Below are 20,631 nucleotides of genomic sequence, written 5' to 3' on the forward strand. Positions count from 1 at the left end.
GGTTTCCACTTTGTCCTGGGGGGGAGGGGTGAGAGCACAGCAGGCCCTCGATTCACTGTAAGAGAGTGAGCAGAAGGGTCACGCCAACACCCAGAGCTGGAAAATTTTCCACGAGGGAAGTGGTAGCTTCCCGAGGATGACCTTGGCCTCACGTCCTCCCCGGAGCACCCTGTCCCAAGGCCGGCCGCTCTGCAGCCTGCTCGCAGCCCACTGCCCCACCCGGGTGCCCCGGCATCCTCCCTGCCCCAGGCACAGGGCACGGGCTCTGGGCTTGGTTCCCAGGGCCCCACTGGGGCTGGAGTTTCCATCCACGGCCTGCGCATGGCCCCCTCCCCTACAAGGAGCAGAAAAGGGTCCGGCCCCTGTGTTGCTGGTGACACCAGGAGACGTGGGGGGACACGAAGGGGAGGGCGGGAGGGTCTGGCTGCAGGACCGCCTGCCAGGCGGTGCCCGGCCGTGCCCCTCTGTCCACCCCAACCCACCTCCTCCTGTCTCTCCCTGCAGCCCCCCGCCCCGTGCCCCCACGTCAGCGTCAGGCCAGGGGGGAGGCGGGGGAGGGGCCGGGGACGGCGGGGCCCGGGTCGGTGCCAGCCCCGCTCCGTTCTCCCCGCAGGACCCTGACCCGTGCGGGCCTCCGGCGGCTCCCCCTGGGGATGTGCCAGCAGCTGCCCAGGCTCCGTGTCCTGTGAGTGCCTCCCGCGCCCTCCCGCCTGGCAAGGCCCCTCTGGCCTCCGTCCCCTGGTCACTCTCTTCCTGGAGGGAGGCAGCCTGGGCTGAGACCTGCCCGAGAGGGACTGGGCTGCCCTCTCCCATTCGGGGAAAAGCCTCGGTCTTTGAAGTCAGAGCCGGGGCTGCGGCCGAGCTCTGCCACTTCCCGCCGGTGAACCCCGGCTCCCCCTTTGTGTCTCTGAGCTCCGGTTTCTCATCTGCAAAACGTGGGCTCATTGAGGAGGGTTGGAAGCGCCCGGCACGTCGTAGGTCCCCCCAAAGTGGCTCTAATAGGTTACCCCAGTCTACACAGGGACCGCAGAGGAGCTTAACGTGTCCCGTGGGGAGCAGGGAGTTTCTTCTCCCCTGAGTTTCACTCGGGTCTGAGGTGCTCACCATGGACCCCAGCCCCTGGCTCAAGATGTGCACGGCCAGACCTGGGTGGGTGTCCAGCCTGCCACCGACAGGCTGTGTGTCCATGGGCAGGGCCTGGCCCCTCTGTGTGCCTCAGCTGGGTGAGGGATTGGGCCGGGGGATCCCTAGAGGCGTCGGCTTCGTACTGCGACAGTGGTACCGCCTGGGTAGCCTCGGCCAGCTGGCTCGTCCCAGTGTGGCCCTGTCGTGCCCCTCCCAGGGTCCCCTGGGCCTTCACATGGATGAGGCAGCCCCATGCAGGCCCCGCAGAGAGGAGGGGCCCAGCGGGGAGCTGGAGGGCAGTGCCCGGGGTGAGGAGGTCCACAGCCGTGTCCCTGAGGCCCAGCTCCCGTCACCAGCCCAGCCCCCTCTCCCCAGGGAGCTGTCTCACAACCAGATCGAGGGGCTGCCCAGCCTGCACGGGTGTCAGAAGCTGGAGGAAATGTGAGTCTGGGGCATTGGGCCTGAGGGCGGGGTCAGCAAGCACCCTGACCTTCCCCTCCCTGGGCTTGCTGACCCTGAGGTCAGGGCTGGGAGCTCGGCAGAGGCTGGGACAGGCCATGACTCGTAGTGACCGCCCAGGAGATGGTGCCCAAAAGGGGTCTCGAGGCGGCTCCTGGGGGGTCAAGGCAACAGGAAACGTGACAGTGATTAGGGCCAGCGGAGGGGCAGGTCGGCTGGACAAGGGGTGGCCGTGGGGGACTGGAAGTGCCCAGGCTCTCGGTTTCCATAAGCACACACGCACAGTCGTGTCCAGGAGGGAAACCTGGGCCGCAGGTTCCACGGGGACCGAAACCACTTCACAGACTCTCCAAGCTCCCTTCACCCAGCTCCTGCTTCCCCAAGTGACAGGGCCTCCGGCCCTCCGTGTCTGTGCCCTGGGACCAGGCAGGGTCGGGGACGTGAGGGCCTGTCCTGGTGCCTTGACACTGAAGGAAGGAGGGTCTGCACCTTTGCCAAGGCCCAGGGTCCATCTCCTACTCAGACGCCAGTCTGTTGAGCTCGGCCTCCCAGCTTGGGCCCGTCTGGGGCCGCCAGGGGCTGGGCAGCATTATGCTGCTGGACTAGGGTCTGGAGGGCCCGAGGAGCGAGGCCAGCAGGGCTGGGAGCCAGGGCCAGTGGGAGCCCTGGAAGCTCACTCCCCTTGGGGCCACAGGGACGGCTTTGGAGCTTTGTCTCCTGACCCATTTACCCAAGGCAGCCACATCCCCCATGCTTCCTTTAATTCTGGTGATTCTGCAGGCTGTGTCCTTTTCTTCCTCCCAGTGGGTGGGGTCGGGGTGGGGGCAGTGTCTGGGCCTCTGGGCTCATCCAGCCTCTCTCGCTACCCTAGTGGCCTCCAGCACAACCGCATCTGGGAAATCAGAGCTGACACCTTCCGCCAGCTGACCTCCCTGCAGGCCCTGTGAGTATCTAGGGTGGGGGGACCCTCCCTGCACGCCTGTGCCCCGTGGGGACCCCCAGCACCCGGGGGAGCTCTCCCTGCAAGCCTGCACCCCGTGGGGACCCCCAGCACCCAGGGGGGCAGCCTCCCTGCATGCCCGCATCATGGCACATGTGTCGGTGACCCAGGGTAAGAACGACGGGTCCTCCATGTGTCACTGTCCCCTCCTGTCACGTCCTCTGCCCGTAGGGACCTGAGCTGGAACGCCATCCGGTCCATCCACCCCGAAGCCTTTGCGACCCTGCGCTCCCTGGTCAAGCTGTGAGTGTCCACTGTCCTCTCCTCCTGGGTGCTGGAGCACCATGGGCCTGTGGGCTGCCCAGCAGGGGCAGGAGGGCCCGGCCTGGGGTGGGACACGTGTGGGTGTCGGCCACACATTCTGGGGACGTGGCTCCAGCCTAACCGGCATTCCCAGCCCCCTGGACAGACGTGGGCCTGATGAGCAGGAGCCACCCCTGCAAGCTCTGCAGCGCCACACGCAGCCTCAGCCCCCGGGCAGCCAGGTCCCTAAACCACCGGGGTGTGAACAGGGAGCGGGTGGGGCCGCTGCAGGGTCGTGCGTCAGCGCCAGGAGGGGCCTGCGGGGCCACCGCGCACAGCAGTACCTGTTCTCCACCACGTCCTGAAGGCGTGTCTACCGGAGACTGTGCAGCCCTGCCCTCACCTCTTAGGTGCTCCCTGGCCTGCGGGAGGTGGGTGCTCACTCAAGGGGCCGGGACCCCGGCGCTCACAGCCCTGCTCTCTGGGCTGCGGGCCACACTCTCACCTCTGCTTCCCACCCGTTCGCACTGCTCCCGCCACATTGGTCGGATGGGTATTTTTATCCCTTTGAAAGATGAGGCCACTGAGGCTCGGGCAGACCTGCGACACGCCTCGGCTTCACGGGGAGCTGGTGACTGGGCCCGGTTCCCTGACACCCAGCCCAGGCCGCTTCCACGCTGCCAGTCTGTGGCCGCGCTGTCTGGTTTGGAGGCCTGGCTTCTTCTGATATTTCTCCAGGGGGAGCCATGCACATCTCCACCTCTGGCTACTAAGCTGGCCCTGAAAGAGAACGGGTGACCGAACCCCTGCGTGTGGCCAGACGGCCGCGCTGTTCAGTCCCAGCTCTGGCCTCTGCGTCCTCAGAAGAGCAGGGGGCCGGGGGCCGGCATAGCAGGCGGATGCCCTGGTGGGGTGGACAGGGACTCCGGTAGGACTCAGACGGGGCCCAGCAGCTGTGGCTGAGCAGCTATGTTACCCAGGAGCTGGGATGGCGTGGCGTCCCCTCCAACAGCCCCGTGTAGTTGGCCCCCGAGGTCCCACGAGTGGGGGACGACGGAGCCCTGGCAACCCTGCCGCCTCTGCTCGGCATCCGTGCTCCTTCCTGCCGAGCCTTCCTTCCCTCCTCTCATCTGGCTCCCATCCCGGGCACAGTGGCCATGCCTTCTGCACAGTCTGCCTCCAGCCACCCCCTGACTGCCAGTGACCCTGACCATCCACTATCCTAGGGACCTGACGGACAACCAGCTGACCACACTGCCCCTGGCTGGGCTTGGGGGCCTGGTGCATCTGAAGCTCAAAGGGAACTGGGCTCTGTCCCAGGCCTTCCCCAAGGACAGCTTCCCCAAACTGAGGTGAGGCTTCCCGTCCCCACACCTACAGAAGTCTGCCTGTGCCTCAGGGCAGTGGCCAGGCCGGTAGGGACAAGAGAAAGCCCAGGGCCTCACCCCGAGAAAAGCCTGGAGGCCCAGGGTCTGGCCAAGCCTGAGTGGGGAGGGCCGCTTTCTCCTCATCCCTGTGGAGCGTTTCCCTTTCCCAATCCCAGCCCTGGGGGACCCCGGCGAGGACAGAGGTAAGATGGGGGAAAGGCCCCCTGCCTACTTGGGCAGCTTCCGGGCCTGGAATCAGGGCCGAGCCCAGGGTGCTGATGAGTAGAAAACAGCTGCTCAGTCCTTGCTGGGGCCGAGGACCCCAGGCCTCCTTCAGCCCGTGTGGCCCACGCTCTGTCTGCTGCAAAGCAGTGGGGGTCCGGCCTCACCCGCAGGGCACTGACCCAGCTCTGACGTGCCCAGAGGCACGGGGCGCAGGCCTCATGGAGGGCGAGGGTGAGGAGGGGCCAGGAGAACCCTGTCTCCTCGCGAGGGGAAGAGGAGGGCCGCCCGGAGGAGCAGAGCTCCCAGGCTGCTGGCCTCGCTGCTCCCCGTCGGGGCCTGGCTCAGGCCTCTAGATGAGGGAGGACGAGGCTGGACGGCACTCAGAGCCCTGGGGGGCAGCGGGCAGGCTGCGGCCCTGAGGAAGAAGCCTGGGAGGCCGTGGGCGGGAGGCCTCCAGCAGGGCGCTCGGGGGCTGGAGGGCAGCTGTGGTCTGCCGGGCCCCTGACCGTGGCTAAGGTGGCCGTCTCCCCCACTCCCCAGGACCCTGGAGGTGCCCTACGCCTACCAGTGCTGCTCCTACAGCGTCTGCCCCGGCTTCTTCAAGGCCTTGGGCCGACGGGCGCCCCAGGGCCCTCACCCTGACGACCGGGACGCTCCTAAAAGGCCCCTGGGCCTCCCTGCCGGCCCAGCCGAGAGCCACTGTGAGTGACCCTGGGGGGCCGTGGGGGTGCCGGGAGGGAGGAGGCGCAGGACCCCGAGGGGAGCCGGCAGGGGCTGCCGGGGGCCCAGGGAGGGGCTGCCCCTGTTCACGCCTGTCCCCCAGGCCCGGGGACACAAGGGTGGTGCTGACCTTGACGACAGGCAGGCCTCCCACCCGCCAAGCCCTCTGTGGCCCCCAGGGCGCCCCCCAGGCCGTGGCTCACGGGACGGCCCTGTCCTGGTGGGCCTCGTGGGCCGCAGCTCCTCCACGGTGCCCCCCGCCCCGCCACGTGAGCCCTGCAGCGGGCGTCCTCAGAGCAGACAGCGTTTTCCAATCAGCCCGAGCCAGGCGGGGTCAGGCTAAATCAATTAAATTAAACCTGCTTCTGGAAAAGAGTCCTCTCACGCTGCGTCTCAGAGCCAGAAGGAGCAGCTGGGGCTCACTGCTGCCCCCGCCATCTGCCCCACTGTCTCACCAGGGACTTCAGAGGCCCTGGTGCCCAGGGGCCGCTCGGGGAGGCCAGAGCGGAACACCTCCGGGCTGGGGTCTCTGATGAAGGGCAGAGAGAAGGTCTTCGTGGCCCGCCCCCTGTCGCAGAGCACGAGCAGAATTAGGAGGGAGGGGAAAGGCCCCGACTCTGGGGTTTCCCTTCAGTCTCTAACTCCGTCTTCACAATGTGTCAGTGCAGAAGCTAAACAGAAAGATCAGATCTAAACACGTAAGAACATTCACGCCAGTGTAGACGGACCCAGGTTCTAACTCCACCAGACCATTCACGGGTTGGGTCACCACGGACAAGGCCTTGCGGAGCCTCCGTTTCTTATCCGTAAACTGGGAGCGGCGTTCGCGCCCCACAGGCCATCGGGAGCACTGAAGATCCCGCAGACCGAAGCGTGTGCCCTCCGTCCACGGTGGCTACTCAGGGAGGGGCCTCTGGCCAGACACGCAGGAGTGTAGCTGGGAGCCCAGGAGGTCGCCGTGGGCTGGCGGAGGGGACGGGAGCCCTCCCGGGAGAGCGTGAGGCCCGCCAGGGGCAGCAGCTTCCCCGGGGCGGTCTGGATGTCTGCCGTCCACTCCGCAGGGATGGAAGGAGTGGAAACCTTCCTTCCTGAAAGTGAAACTCCACCAGGCCAGAGTCTGGGAGAACCACAGGGCGTCGGGATGGTGGGCAGCCATTGCCATAACGGCACCAGGGCCGCGGCTACAGCCATATCCCACTTCCCCCTCGGTGAAGAGCGGTCCTTAGCACATTGGCTGTGACCTTACAGCCTCAGACGGAGTCCACAGGCCTCAGCTCTTGTATCTCATCCGTGCATTTTGAGTTCCAAGCACTGCTGAGCTCCGTTCTACAGAGCAGGAAAGGTGGTGAGGGATGGGATGCTAGGCTGTGGCACAGCCCGGCCCCCTGCCCACCCAACAGCGCCCAGGCCATGGGCAGCTCCACAGGGCCTCCCTGCCTCCAGTGAAAGCCCCCAACTGAACTGTTTACCCTTTAAGTGGGAGGAAGGCTCCACACAGGAAGCAGACGTGTGAGCTGAAGGCGGGGACAAGTGTGACAAATGGTCACCTGCCTGGGCCTGGCCTGTACACGGTGGAGAGCCCACTGGCCTGGCTCCCTAACCTTCCAGGAGAGGCAGTTTCCCCCGCCTACCCCAACCCAACTGCAGAAACTTTCCAGGAACTCCCTGGCGGTCCCGTGGTTAGGACTCGGCACTCTCACTGCCAGGGGCCCGGCGTTCAATCCCTGGTCGGGAAACTAAGATCCCACAAGCCTCGAGGGGGATCTTCCAATGATGAATTATTGCTGCAAAAGAGAGTTTCGTCTTTATAAACTGTAAACTGGTTTAGTTATCATTTATCATTTCAATATTCTTAAAGAATTTATGGCCCCTGAGATGTCCACCCCCCCTGGAGATTGCAGGCCCTGGTTTAAGAAACAGCACAAGAGCGAATAAGGAAAATAACGCCATTTGATTCAAACACGTTTTGGAGTTTCTTTAACAAGGGATTTGCCTTTCTAATCCTGTTTTCTCAGACTAACAGAATCGCAGAGCCTAGACTTAGAATTGGAAGGATGGTTAAAGATGATCTAGTCTGTCTGCTAATGCAGTAGAGAAGCGCCCTTCTCACACTGGGGACTTCCTGCTCCAGTCTCTCCAGTCTCTCCAGTTACGCACACCGCGTGCATCTGTAAAGCTCCCCCAACCGCCTCCCCGTCCCCCGACCTTGTTTCTGAGGCCCAGCGAGGCTCGGTCTGAGTTCCGCTCCGTCGCTCACTGGCTGTGAGACCCAAGGCAAGGTCTTCGCTTTCCTCACCTGTCCGATGATGCCCAGGGCTGCCTGCCTCCTGCAGCTGTGGGGAGGATCAGTGAGCTAGTGAGGATGAGGACTCCGCCGGCGCGGGGCCTGGAGGATGAGAGCTGGGGGAGCCCCAGCTCTGGCGCCAGGTGACCTCGTGGGTGCAGCGCACGTGCCCACGGCTCCTCGAGAGCAGGGCCGCGTCTCGTCCACCCCACATGCCCCCGGCCTGTGCCCAACGCCCAGCAAGAGGGTCCTGCGCTCAGCACACGTGACCTCTCTGTTGGACACTCTGATGCTGGGAGCTTCTTTGTGCAGGAAGACCCAGAACTTCTCCCTCCTTCTGTGACCCGTCTGTTGATGCTGGTTCTGCCGTCTGGGACTGCCACCACGGCGGGGTGTACTGACGCCTGCAGGCCGGCAGCTGTTGAGGACGGCGTTCCTCCCCTCACCCTGCCTTTCCCGAGTCCAGCACCCCCAGCGGCTCGGCTGTCGTCACCGTCCCTGGCCCACCTCCTCCGAGCACATCCCGCTTGCCGCTCTGTCCTTTGCAGTGTGCAGGGCTCCCAGCTGGACACGGGGTCACAGTGGTGGGCCGGCCTGTGTGGAGGGCCCCCACCAGCAGGGCAGCCTCCCCTGACTGTGCAGCTGCCTGGGAGGACATGGGGGCACTCGGTGTCTGAGTTACAGGAAGAGCAGGTCTTGGGCGTAAAGGGCCACAGGCGGATGATAGGGAGCTGACCAGAGGTTTGCCCCCGAGGGTAGACACACCTGTGCAGGGCCGCTGGGAGGCCCCGTGCCCAGCAGACGAGTCGGGACAACATCTCAGAGGGGTGGGGTTTGGGAGAAAGGTGGGGCTTGACCCACACCAAGACCAGGGTCTGAGCCAGTTTCTGGTCTCCCCTAAGATGATGTGGACCCAGACGAGCTCCAGCTGGAGATGGAGGACCCCAGGCCACACCCCACTGTCCAGTGCAGCCCTGTTCCAGGTGAGAGGGGTGCCTTGGGGTGGGGAGGGCAGGGACTGGGGAAGGAGCATTATGGAAAGTGGGGTCCAGCTGCTCGCCTTTTGGAAGCCAATACTCGAGAGACAAGGTCGGTGGAAAGGAAAGTTTGCTTTACTTTGGAGGCTGGCAACCTGGGGCGGGGGGTGGACTCATGTCCAAAGGCCGACTCCCCCCCACCAAAAACCAGTGGGCAAGAGCTTTTATGGGGGAGTTTCAGGGATGTATAGGCAGGGGGAGGGGGCTACATGCAGAGACAGCAGTGTCAGCTCTGACGGTCATCTTGAAATTGGTCATTGGTGGTCTGATCAGCGTCATCTTGATTGTTTTAAGTACAGTTAGCCTTCAGTTCCAGGGTCGGTTTGTTTCCATTTCTTGAGGCCGGTTCTCAGAATTGTGACAGCTTATGTCATGGCTACAATCTGTTCATCATGTAGTTAACTTCTTCCAGCTGGCGGGGGCGGGTTTCAGTATCTATAAAACAGCTCAAAGGACATGGCTCAGAATATTATCTACAGCCCTCGAGGAGGAACTGGAGGTCCTTGACTTTGCTCAGTGACTATTATTATTGAGTCCTGTTTGACTGTTTCCTTTGCTTCTGCATTTTCTCGCTTCTCTGATTAAACTTATTCTTTGGTTAAAACCGACAAGAGGCAGGCGGAGGACATGGGGGTGGGGAGGACATGGGGGTGGGGAGGACATGGGGGTGGGGAGGACATGGGGGTGGGGAGGACACGGCGTCCTGCTCCGTTTCAGGAGCCCCAAGTCTTCTGTGAGTTCAGCCTCTTGTGGTCGTTCCTGGGGAAGGGGCTGTCGTCCCCCTTCGGTGCTGCTTGGGGGGAGGGGGAGGGGAGGGGAGTCAAGGCGACCTTTACGAGTCGCCAGAGGTGATACAGCCAGGAGGAACTTTCAGTGAAGGGACCCCACTTCTCAGGGTCGGGGTGCGGGGCTGGCTCGTCTGAGACCCGCAGAGTTCGAGAAGGGGCAGCACTCTGCAAGGCCCCCTTCTGCATCCCTCCCCACTCCGTCCCAGGAGGGGTGCCGTCTCTTGTAGGTAAACCTCTCCAGGGCGTAAAACACCGGGTGTCCCGGGGGGCTCCTTCCAGCACTGTCCGCTCCTTAACGGCTGAGGAAGCCTCCTTCAGTCTCCCCTAAATCCATCTTGCTGTCAAGAAACAAAGAAAATTCCCCTTTGGTCCAGCCCAGCCTCAGTGTTTAGCGCGAAGCCCCAGGCCGCCCCGGAGGCAGCAGCGGCCACGGGAGCCGGGCTGGGAACCGTCGGACGAGTGGAAGGCAGTGGACAGCGTCCTTCTCACCGGCTCTCCAGCCCCGCCCAGGCCCCGCAGCACACGCGCCCCGCGCTTCGCGGCTTTAGCGCGCCCTCTAGTGCCCGCAGCGGCAAGCGCACCAGCGCACCAGCGCACCTGGAGGGGCAGGTGTGTGTACACGAGGCCTCTGAAAACCGGTGATGAGCAGTGATGACGTAAAAGGGGAAGCTCCAAAAGACAAAATCCAACTTGCACTCACTTTTACAATAGCACATACAAATGGCCAATAGCACATACAAATGGCCAAGTAAATTCTGGTGCGCCCATATTCACTGCACAGACACCTAAAACGTGTTTTTCAGTCATGTAACAATATGGGAAAGTGTGCATGATGAAACTTTAACTTAAAAAAGAGAATAAGAAACTATGGGACTTCCCTGGTAGTGCAGTGGTTAAGAATCCACCTGCCAATGCAGGCGACAAGGGTTCAGTCCCTCGTCCGGGAAGATCCCACATGCCATGGAGCAACTAAGCCCGTGCGCTGCAACTACTGAGCCTGCGCTCTAGAGCCCACGAGCCACAACTACTGAAGCCCACGCACCTAGAGCCCGTGCTCCGCAACAAGAGAAGCCACCGCAATGAGAAGCTTGTGCACCACAACGAAGACCCAACGCAGCCAAATAAATTTTTAAAAAGAGAGAGAATGAGAAACTATGTACAGTAAAGTCCCAATTTAGTTAAAAAATCTATATGTATATATGTATTTCTTAAAACTGATAGAAAACATAGCAAAATGATGAGTTTCTCTGAGGAGCAGGATCATAAGCAGTTTTAATCTTTCCATGTTAGATTTTCCAGTTTTTCTACAATTGACATCTACTATTTGGTAATCAGAAAAAAAAATGTTTAAAAAATAGCTGTCACAAATCCTCTCAAATCTCCAAGCCACCTAGCAGCACATTGAAGAACAGGAGTCCAAGGTCAAAATGGGTGAAGAAACAAAGGTGTCCAAAGTTACAAGGTGGTTTGAGGACAGGGCCTGGGGAGAGAGATGGACAACGCCAGGCTGTCCCCCATCCAGTGCAGAACCAGACGGGAAGACCCCAGGGGCCACCTGCCCTCTGATGTTCTGATCCAGTCGTGAGCATTAGATGTGGCCGAGGAACCAGGGAGAGCCCACCTGGCCAGGCTCCTCACGGCAGGGTCCTGGGTGCCGCTCTGTGGGTTGGCCCCAGCCTGTCCCTGGGGCTGCTGTCCTGGCCGCTCCTCCAGGCCAGCCTGTCCCTTCCTTGCTTCTGGACGCTGCTCCATGGGGAGGGCCGCTCTGCCTGATGTTTCCCCAAGGCTGGTCCGTGCTGCCTTAGTCTGTACCATGTGTGCGTTTCTCACATGTCTGTGCCTCCGTGTCCTGGGCTGGTGTCCACCCCCTGCAGCTCGTGGAAGAAGCCCTCCTTCTGTGTCCCCGCTGCTCCTCCCCCAGACCCACCAGGAGTCCTGAGACTCTCGGTGGCCTGCAGGGCTGCCCTGCAGATGGATGAGGCTGTGTCAGCCCCGGGGCCCCAGGCTGGAGTCTGGTCCTCTCTCCCACAGGCCCCTTCAAGCCCTGCGAGCACCTCTTCGAGAGCTGGGGCATCCGCCTGGCCGTGTGGGCCGTCGTGCTGCTCTCCGTGCTCTGCAACGGGCTGGTGTTGCTGAGCCTGTCCGCAGCCGGGCCCGGCCCCCTGCCCCCGGTCAAGTTTGTGGTGGGGGCCATCGCAGGGGCCAACACCCTGACCGGCCTCTCCTGTGGCCTTCTCGCCTCAGTGGACGCGCTGACCTTCGGCCGGTTCGCGGAGTATGGCGCCCGCTGGGAGTCGGGCCTGGGCTGCCGGGCCGCGGGCTTCCTGTCCGTGCTGGGCTCCGAGGCCTCCGTGCTGCTGCTGACCCTGGCCGCCGTGCACTGCAGCGTGGCCGTGACCTGCGTGCGGGCCCGTGGGAAGGCGCCGGCCCCGGGCAGCTTGCGCGCGGGGGCCCTGGCCTGCCTGGTGCTGGCGGGGCTGGCGGCCGCCCTGCCGCTGGCCTCCGTGGGTGAGTACGGGGCCTCCCCGCTCTGCCTGCCGTACGCCCCGCCCGAAGGCCGGCCGGCCGCCCTGGGCTTCGCCGCGGCGCTGGTGATGCTGAACGCCTCCTGCTTCCTGGTGGTGGCCGCAGCCTACATCAGGCTCTCCTGCGACCTGCCCGGGGCCGAGCTGGAGGCTGTGTGGGACTGCACCGCCGTGCGCCACGTGGCCCGTCTCACCTTCGCTGACGGGCTCCTCTACTGCCCCGTGGCCTTCCTGAGCCTGGCGTCCGCGCTGGGCCTCGTCCCCGTCACCCCCGAGGCCGTCAAGTCCGTGCTGCTTCTGGTGCTGCCCCTGCCCGCCTGCCTCAACCCCCTGCTCTACCTGCTCTTCAGCCCCCACTTCCGGGAGGACCTGCGGCGGCTCCGGCCCTGCCCAGGGGTCCCGGGGCCCCTCGTCCTGGCAGCCGCCGGCCAGCTGGAGCCGAGCTCCTGTGACTCCACCCAGGCCCTGGTGGCCTTCTCGGACGTGGAGCTCATCCTGGAGGCCTCCGAGGCGGGCCGGCCCCCCGGGCTGGAGACCTACGGCTTCACCTCCGTGACCCTCGCTCCCTGCCAGCAGCCCGGGGGCTCCCGGCCGGAGGGCAGCCACTTGGTGGAGCCAGAGGGAACTCGCTTTGGGAACTGGCCACCCGTCGTGGACGGCGGACAGCCGCCGGGGGCCGTGCCAGCAGAGGGGTGCCGGGCGGGGGCCGGGGCCTTCCAGGCGTCTGGCTCTGCCTCGGCCTCACGCTTGTAAATGTCCTCTGCGTTCCCCTACGCCCCTCCCCTCCCGCCCCCTCCGTGAAGGACGCTGCTTGTAAAGTAAACCCCACCAGATGGCCCCGCCCCCGGTCCCCGCCCTCCCAGGCCACCACCGCGTGTCCGTGGCCTGGTTTCCCCTCGGCCCTGCTCTGGCCTCTTCCCTGTCGTGTCTGAGGCTGAGGACCAGAGGTCTGGACGTTTGTCCGCTTACGGGAAATGAGGGGCGCAGAGGACAGTGACGGGGGTGGGGCCCGAGCGGCCCAGGATCAGGTGCGATGGGCAGGGGACTGCACAGAGGCCACGGAGGGGCCGCCAGGGCATCTCCCCTCGCTCCGGGACTGGATGCACGTGGGCTCTGTGCCCCACTGGTCCCGGATATGCCGCCCCAAAGACTCCTGTGAAAATAAGTTTCTGAAAATAAGACATTGTGCCCCTTTCTTAGAGATTCAGGGTGCACGTCAGTGTGGTAAAGAGGCAGGAGAATCCCACAGCAGTGAGACCTGTTGAACTTGCTTTAAGCCAGTTCCCCAAACTATTGACCAATGGGGTTTGGTTTGCCGCTTGGGTTTTCGTGGAATATCTACTAGCGTCTCACAGACCAGCCCTCGTCTCTCCCAGGGGCCCCCTTCCGCACCACCTGGTGACATCACAAGAGGCCACCAGTCCTGAAAGCCCGGTCCTGGGAGCTGGACCCTGTCAACCAGATGTGACCTTCTTGTCTCTCTTGTCCTGCCCTGAAAAGAGTGGGGAGCGGGCTGCTGCCCTGTGTTCCAGCCTCAGACCCCGGCACGGGGCAGGTGGAGGGGCTCCCAGCCACCAGAGAAGCTTCCGCCCTCATACGACGGAGGGTTCCTGGCTCCCGGCTGCCTTCCTGTGGTTCCTGTGGTTCTCCGTCTGCCATCTTCTGTCCCAAGCCTGGCCCTCCCTCTGTGCCCCAGGCCCTGCCCTCTAGGGGGCACAGGGAGCCCCCTGGCCAGCGCCTGGGGGGATGTTTGTGTTGCGTGTTGGGTTGCAGGAAGCGTCACCCAGGCCTGGGACTCCTGGGCGCCCCAGATTGGCTGGGACCTTCTGCCTTTCCCGTCGTGACCTCCCTCCCTTGCTTTTTACCAGGGCACCCCCTCCCTGCCCCCAAATACAGGATAAGGTGTGAGAGCCGGGGCTCGGAAGAGGGTGAGACCTGTCCAGGGCACCCCGACGTCTGCCACGTCGGGATGGGAGTCGGAATCCGGGACCCAGCAGGACCCGGCGCTCCCCGAGTGCTGTCGTGGTCCTGAGGCAGCCCCCTAGGGCCTCCGCTCCTAGGACGACCTGGGAAGGTCCTTCTATTGATAGTTACATGGCCTGCAGCCCAGTGTCTCCTTGTCTCCCTGCCCTCCCCCCGAAGTGGAAATTCTCACGGGAGTCGCCAAAGCCACCAGGTGGGGTTGAGGGATGAGGTGGGGACCACGGTGGAACCGGCACATTTTCAATCTCATTCTAAGTCAGAGGCCAGGCTCTGAAGCCAGATGTGCTGCCCTGGTGCCACAGGAGAGCCCCAGGGCCCAGGCACGGGGCCAGCCCCGGCAGGTGCTCGCCGGTGGTGGGGGATTCATTTGTCAGCTGGTGATGTGAGAACCCCGGTCCCTCCACCTCCCGGGTTGATCAGGAGCCTCTCGTGGAAGCAGGTCGCTCTACTTTGGTGCTGAGAAGCAGTGACTCTTATGTGAGAAAGGAGTTCTCCGAGATGCCCCAGGGACGGACAGCAAAAGGGGGTGTGATTTCAGGAGCCTCAACTTCTGGGAGGTCGTTCAGGCCCCTCCCTGTGTGGCCACCGTCCCCCGGAGTTGGAGCTGTTGCTGGGTGGGCCGGGGGGAGGACGGCCGTGCGTTGGAGCCCAGGAGTCGTGGGACCCGTACCTGCATTGGCCTCTCCCACGAGGAGGGCTGGGGCTTCAGGGCTGCGAGCTCGAGGGCAGCCCCACCGCTGTCTGTGTTCTATTCCCAACCAGCTGGGCATTGGCCAGGGCTCCACCTTTTGGTTGGAGGAGAGGTGTTTGCCAGGAACTGTTTTTATTATTCAGAAGCCTCATAGATGTTGTACATTCACCCAACACGAGAGGCAAAGTAAAGTTTCTTCGTGTTCGCCTGGCTTTCCTGCAAGTCGGTGTGTCAATCCTTGGTTCTCTCCACTGTGATCAGTAGATTATGAAGATAGGTATATATCATCGATTAAACTCAACACCAAAAGCCAAATAATTCAATGCATGTAGATGCCTTTGTTCTGGGTTGATGACATATTCCAAGATGGTGCCCACGGGGAAGAGTCCGTCCCAGGGGCCGTGGTGGTGGAGATGCTGGTTCCCGCCGCCTTGGCCTCTGACGGTCCTGCCGTGGAGCACTCACAGCGCCCACCCCTCTCCCCGGACCGCCTGCAGCAGAGGGTCCTGCGCAGCTCTGTCCACACCGTGAGGAAACCCCTGCTCAGGGCTGGGTGCGAGGCCGCGGTTACGGAGCCTCAGGCGGGCCTTCCCTTTGCCGTGCCCCCTCCACCTCGAGCTTCGAACCTCCTTCCCAGCTTTCCCCGTCCAGGGTTGGGGAGTGGGGAGGACTGATGACGGTTCCCCGCAGGCCCGAGTAGGTGAGGACGGCGCCGGCCGTGGGACCCCTGACCCATTCTGGCCTCGGTGCTGGTGCACCCCGCGCGGGTGGGCCCCGGGTTCGCCGAGCTGTGAATATCGATCGGATCCTTCTGATAAAGAAGCACCCGTGAAGCCCCCGGGTCCCCCGGCCCCTCTCCTCTTCTCTCTGGTGGGTCTGTGGGCACGGGGCAGGGGCTGCTCTGAGAGAGGAGGGTGCCCTGTCCCCTGGGCTCTGGGGCGTCGAGGCATAGCCGAGGGGGTATCGGCATCACCCCGCCCACCCAGATTTAAGTGCCCTTGTGCGCCTGGCACTGGGTTAGACAGGACGCCCGAGCCATGGGGTTTCTCTCCTCAGACTCTGAGCACCCTTGACCCTTCCTGACCCTGCGAACCCCACATACTCCGCTTGCTTTCCTGCCCTTGGCTGGCCTTCTCGGACTTCTTTCTGCCCTGGGAATCTTCTCCCCCAGCCTCTCTTCAGACTGGGATGGTGTCCCCAAGATCATCTGGTGGGCCCCTTCTCAGGGTGGGGGGAACGGATTGGGTTCCAGGAAAAGCTGCGACCCTTGGATGAGCTGCCCCGGCCGGCGCCGACTCCCTCCTGGGAGAACGGCGGTGCGCTCCGGGGACTCAGGCCCACTCTCCTTCAGGTTGGAGCTCCGACCCCCATCCTTCCGGCCCATCCACAGGGGAGGCCACTCAGCTGCCCTCCGTACACTGTTCCGGTTGGGAGGAAGGGTGTTTCTTTTTTTTTTTTTTTTTTTTGCGGTACGCGGGCCTCTCACTGTTGTGGCCTCTCCCGTTGCGGAGCACAGGCTCCGGACGCGCAGGCTCAGTGGCCATGGCTCACGGGCCCAGCCGCTCCGCGGCATGTGGGATCTTCCCGGACCGGGGCACGAACCCGCGTCCCCTGCATCGGCAGGCGGACTCTCAACCACTGCGCCACCAGGGAAGCCCGGAAGGGTGTTTCTTAAAAGGACATCGCGTACAGCAGGAAGGGAGGCAGAATCTCAGCAAATGGAAGACCAGAAAGATCAGCGGGGCTGGGCTGACGGGTCTGAAGCCCGAGGGCTGGGCTGGGGTGAGGCCGCGCTGAGATGGGGGAGTGTGAGCTCCCCGGCCGCCCTGCCCCGTCTGCAACCTCCTCCGTGCCCCTTCGGTTCCTTAGTTTTGGATAAGCATCAATAATACACTGACGTGGGGCTTCCCTGGTGGCGCAGTGGTTGAGAGTCCGCCTGCCGATGCAGGGGACGCGGGTTCGTGCCCCGGTCCGGGAAGATCCCACATGCCGTGGAGCGGCTGGGCCCGTGAGCCATGGCCGCTGAGCCTGCGCGTCCGGAGCCTGTGCTCCGCAGTGGGAGAGGCCACAACAGTGAGAGGCCCGCGTACCGCAAAAAAAAAATAATAATAATACACTGACGTGGTTCGAAGAGCACGTGTCTTTTCAACCGTCCCCCTGTGCCCGCACCTGCCACCGTCCCTGACCCTCACTGGTTACCACCACTGCTGTTTTCTTCTGCATCCTTCCAGAGTTTTTTCCTGCACAAACAACAAGCATGTATATTCTTACGCATCGTAGCACAGCGTACCACACTTCTGCTTCTGCTTGTTCACCTACTAATACAGCCCATATCAGTGGAGAAACACTCGCATTTTAAAGAGTCCCAGCCGACCTCCTGTTATGTAGATGGAGCATACGCTTCATTCATCCCCTTCATGGGCGTTTGAGTTGCTGGATCTTTTGCTCTTACACACGACACTGCAGCCACTGGCCGTGTGTCCTTCACTGCACTTGTCATGCACCCGTGAGGTACCTTCCCAGAAGTGGAACTGCGGGGTCAAGGGCCAGTTACAAGTCACGACATCTTCTCTTTACCTCGTAGCTCCTTTTGACGAATGTTCTGTGTTTATTCATAAACTCTGCTTCCAGGGGCCTCCCTGTGAGCCCTGCTCTCCCTCGAGGCCCCACTGTGCATCCCTCGCTTCAGCTCCTGGGCTGGTGGCCTTGTTTGCTCTTGGGGTTTCCGAGGCAACGTCCTGAGAGGTTGAGAGAGAATCCGACTAGCCGGGTATCCTCTCCACCAGGCCAGATCATAGGTCAAAGGTCAACGGATGGGTTGACCGCTCAGGCCAGGCCCCTACCCTGGTCCCCTAAAGGGCAGTGTGTGGACTGGTGTGTCTGTGGGGTCCTGCTAGAGTTTAATCCCAGCTAAACCACCTACTAGTTGACTGAATTTTGTCAGGTTAATAATCTTCCCCATGTAGAAAATGGGAATAATGATCTCAAACTCAAACACTGTTAAAGTAATTTTAAAATAATTTATAAAAAGTGCCGGGGGCTTCCCTGGTGGCGCAGTGGTTGAGAGTCCCCCTGCCGATGCAGGGGACACGGGTTTGTGCTCCCGTCCGGGAAGATCCCACATGCCGCGGAGCGGCTGGGCCCGTGGGCCATGGCCGCTGAGCCTGCGCGTCTGGAGCCTATGCTCCACAACGGGAGAGGCCACAACAGTGAGAGGCCCGCGTACCACCAAAAAAAAAAAAAAAAAAAAAAAAAGTGCCGGGACATCCCTGGCGGTCCAGTGGTTAGGACAGTGAGCTTCCGCTGCAGGGGGCCAGGTTTGATCCCTGGTCGGGGAACTAAGATCCCACATGCCGCTGGGCACGGCCAAAAGATTTTTTTAAAAAAAGGTGCCCAGTAAAGTATCTCATATATAAAAGAATAAACAAATCAAAAGAAACGAGTATGTGTAAGCAGACCCTACTCTCAAGGGGCCATCTGGCAGGGGGATGGGAGCTAAGCCATCCCGTCCCTGAAAAGGGCCACCCTGACACTCAGCCTCGGGTCTGTTGTCACAGCCTCGTCAGAAGCAGGCAGAGCCGCAGACGCCACCACGGTGGGTGAAGTTCCGCCCTGTGGCTTCTTTCTCCTTGGGGTGGGCCTGTGCTCTGGCTCAGTGGCCGCTTTCCTCCTTCTGGGAACATCGATTCCACTTCAGCAGCTGCCCCCACTGCCCCCTAATGCATGCGGCTTGCGGGGGGGACTCGGCTCCGGGTCCAGTGGTGGCCGTGACCCCGGCTTCTTGGCTTATTCTCTTTCTGCCACTGCGATGGGTCCGAGGACGGGCTTCCATCTCCGGGGCTCCCAGTGACCTGGGGAAAGCATGACTGGACCCCTCGGTTTGTGAGGTGATGACTCCTTTGCTCGGGTGCGAGTGTGAGATCTGTCGCTTGGCTAGAGAAGACCCCTCTCTCCACACCCGCTGCCCGAAGCCTGGAGTAAGCCCACTCACCTCTCAGCAACCCCTGGGGGAAGAGGGCGGCCGTGAATGGGGCTTGGACGGGCAAGGAGGGTGGGCGGGGTGGGCTGTCAGGTGGGGAGAGTGGTGCTGGGAGGGGGTCGGCAGGGCAGGGGAAGGGGGAGGGCGGAGAGGCAGGAGACCAGCCTCTTGGCTTCTTCCCTGAACCTGACCGCTGCAGGCTCTCCCCTGGGAGCTCACAGGTGGCTTCAGAATCGCAGAGCCGTCAGGCGTCAGCACAGGGCCACGCCTCAGGGAGCATCCTCGCCCCCTCCTCACCGCGTGGGGGAGGGACCGCCCCACAGCTGCCCAGGGCCGAGGGGCAGATGCACAAAAGCCAGAGCAGTGTCTGTGCAGTCGGCACATGGGGTCGTGGAGTTGGTCCAAACCTTCCATTGACAGCCCGCCGTCCTGAGGTTTTACTTGACTTCTCTGTCTCATTATCAGTAACATGGAAATGACAGCGGTACCTAAGCTCTGAAGGTTATTGAGAAGATTAAAGGAAGTTTTTCATGTAAAGAGCTTAGCTTAGTTCCTGGCACCTAGTAAGTACTTGAGAGACGTTAGATGTTATTAATCCAAAAAGCGACGAGAAACTGGGGCTCTGAGCTGTCTTCCGGCTCAGCCTTGAGCACACTTGACAAGGAAGAGGAAGGGTCCCCGGAGGAGCCGCTCCCAAGAAGAAGGCTGGCAACCTGGGCTTGGAGCCCGGCAGGAAGGCTGTGGGTTCGCAGGGGTCCATGGGTGACGGTGCCGGGGACCCTGGGCCATGAGAGAGAAGCGTCCCCTGGCACGGGCCAAGGTGGCTGGTGAGCTGTCAGCAGGGGGAAGCTGGGGGTTCCCCAGAGAGGACGTGTCCAGGGGGTCTCTCAAACATACCTCCGGGTCTGGAGAGAACCCCGAGACTAAAGCTCACCCCCAGGGCAGCTGCCTCTGATGGGGGGTCTGGGGGAAAGCGGCTCAGCAGGCCTTTCTCCAAAGCCGAGCTGCAAGGTCCTGCTTAAAGGGAGGCAGCGGGCTTCCCTGGTGGCTCAGTGGTTGAGAGTCCGCCTGCCGATGCACGGGACACGGGTTCGTGCCCCGGTCTGGGAAGATCCCACATGCCGCGGAGCGGCTGGGCCCGTGAGCCATGGTCGCTGAGCCTGCGCGTCCGGAGCCTGTGCTCCACAACGGGAGAGGCCACAACAGTGAGAGGCCCGCGTACCGCGAGAAAAAAAAAAAAAGGGAGGTAGCAATGGGTGGGAGGACGGAGGTCCGGCCCAGTGGGAGGTGGGGTTGGGGGAGAGGCAAGCCCACGAGGGGGAGAAACCAAGGGGACCTGTCACCTGATGGAGGCTGAGAGCTGGGGCGGATGGGCGCTCGGGGGCCCCGGCAGGAGCCATGCTGACTGGACAGAAGGAGAAAGTGCAGGCGTAGCTTCTGGGCACAGAGACCTGCGCCCACCACCCCACCTCTCACAGCCGCCCGGGCTCCCTGTGTGGGATCCAAGCCTCCCAGCGGCCAGTCAGCCCGGGGGCAGGTTCTGGAGCCACAGCGCACCCCCCCCAGCCCTGTCCTTCCCTCCCCCAGGCTGCCCCAACCTAAACAGGGCAACCTCGGGGAGCTGCTTGCTGATGGAAAAATAACTTGGCTGGGAAAGGAGCTTTATTTGTCTGTGCCGAATTCCCGCCGCAGCCGAAGGGTAAAGAGCTAGTCTCCAGCCTCAGCGCGCAAGGTGGGTGGTAAAATCTGTTCTTACTTAGATTTTGGGGAGCCGCAGGGGCAGCAGGAGAGGATGCTTGGAATCTGCAGTGTCTCTGGGATCAGTCACGACGTCATCTCCTCTCCGACTCGGGGGAACGGTGCAGCTTGCTTGTCCTGGCAAGCAGCGCTTTGGGGCCTTCTGTGGCTGGACCGTCGTCCCCGCCCCCAGCCCCTGCTCAGCTCGCGGGGTCGGCCCTGTGCTCGGCGCTCTGGGTGCAGCAGCCCGGTCAGCCCCCACAACTGTCCCCCCCTTCTTTGGGCAAACGCAAAGCGTGGAGAGGTTGAGCAGGGCTCTGGGGGCGCGCGGTTGGCGAGCAGCACCGCCTGGGCCGGCCAGGGTCTCCCGGACCCGTGTTCATGCTTTTGATGCTTTTCCATCCTTCCCTGGGCTGCGGGCGGGGCGGGGCCTCCTCATCTCCCTCTTCTCTCACTTCTGTTCTCTGC

The 20,631-nt window shown here is 62.5% G+C and overlaps 1 protein-coding gene across 2 annotated transcripts in view; it reads left to right on the plus strand.

Moving 5' to 3' along the window:
* Nucleotides 1–12,916, plus strand: part of LGR6 (leucine rich repeat containing G protein-coupled receptor 6) — a gene marked incomplete at its 5' end in the record, with an annotated part of 96,320 nt that extends 83,404 nt beyond the window's left edge. For both annotated transcript variants that reach the window (XM_079726177.1, XM_079726178.1), the window contains 8 exons: nt 614–685; nt 1,501–1,566; nt 2,456–2,527; nt 2,756–2,827; nt 4,054–4,179; nt 4,960–5,120; nt 8,326–8,406; nt 11,280–12,916. In XM_079726177.1, coding sequence (XP_079582303.1) covers nt 614–685; nt 1,501–1,566; nt 2,456–2,527; nt 2,756–2,827; nt 4,054–4,179; nt 4,960–5,120; nt 8,326–8,406; nt 11,280–12,526 — 1,897 coding nt within the window. In that variant the 3' untranslated portion in view covers nt 12,527–12,916. The remainder of the gene's footprint in view (nt 1–613; nt 686–1,500; nt 1,567–2,455; nt 2,528–2,755; nt 2,828–4,053; nt 4,180–4,959; nt 5,121–8,325; nt 8,407–11,279) is intronic.
* Nucleotides 12,917–20,631: the final 7,715 nt, after the last annotated feature.

Source organism: Hyperoodon ampullatus (assembly GCF_949752795.1).
Source record: "Hyperoodon ampullatus genome assembly, chromosome: 2".
NCBI lineage: Eukaryota > Metazoa > Chordata > Mammalia > Artiodactyla > Ziphiidae > Hyperoodon > Hyperoodon ampullatus.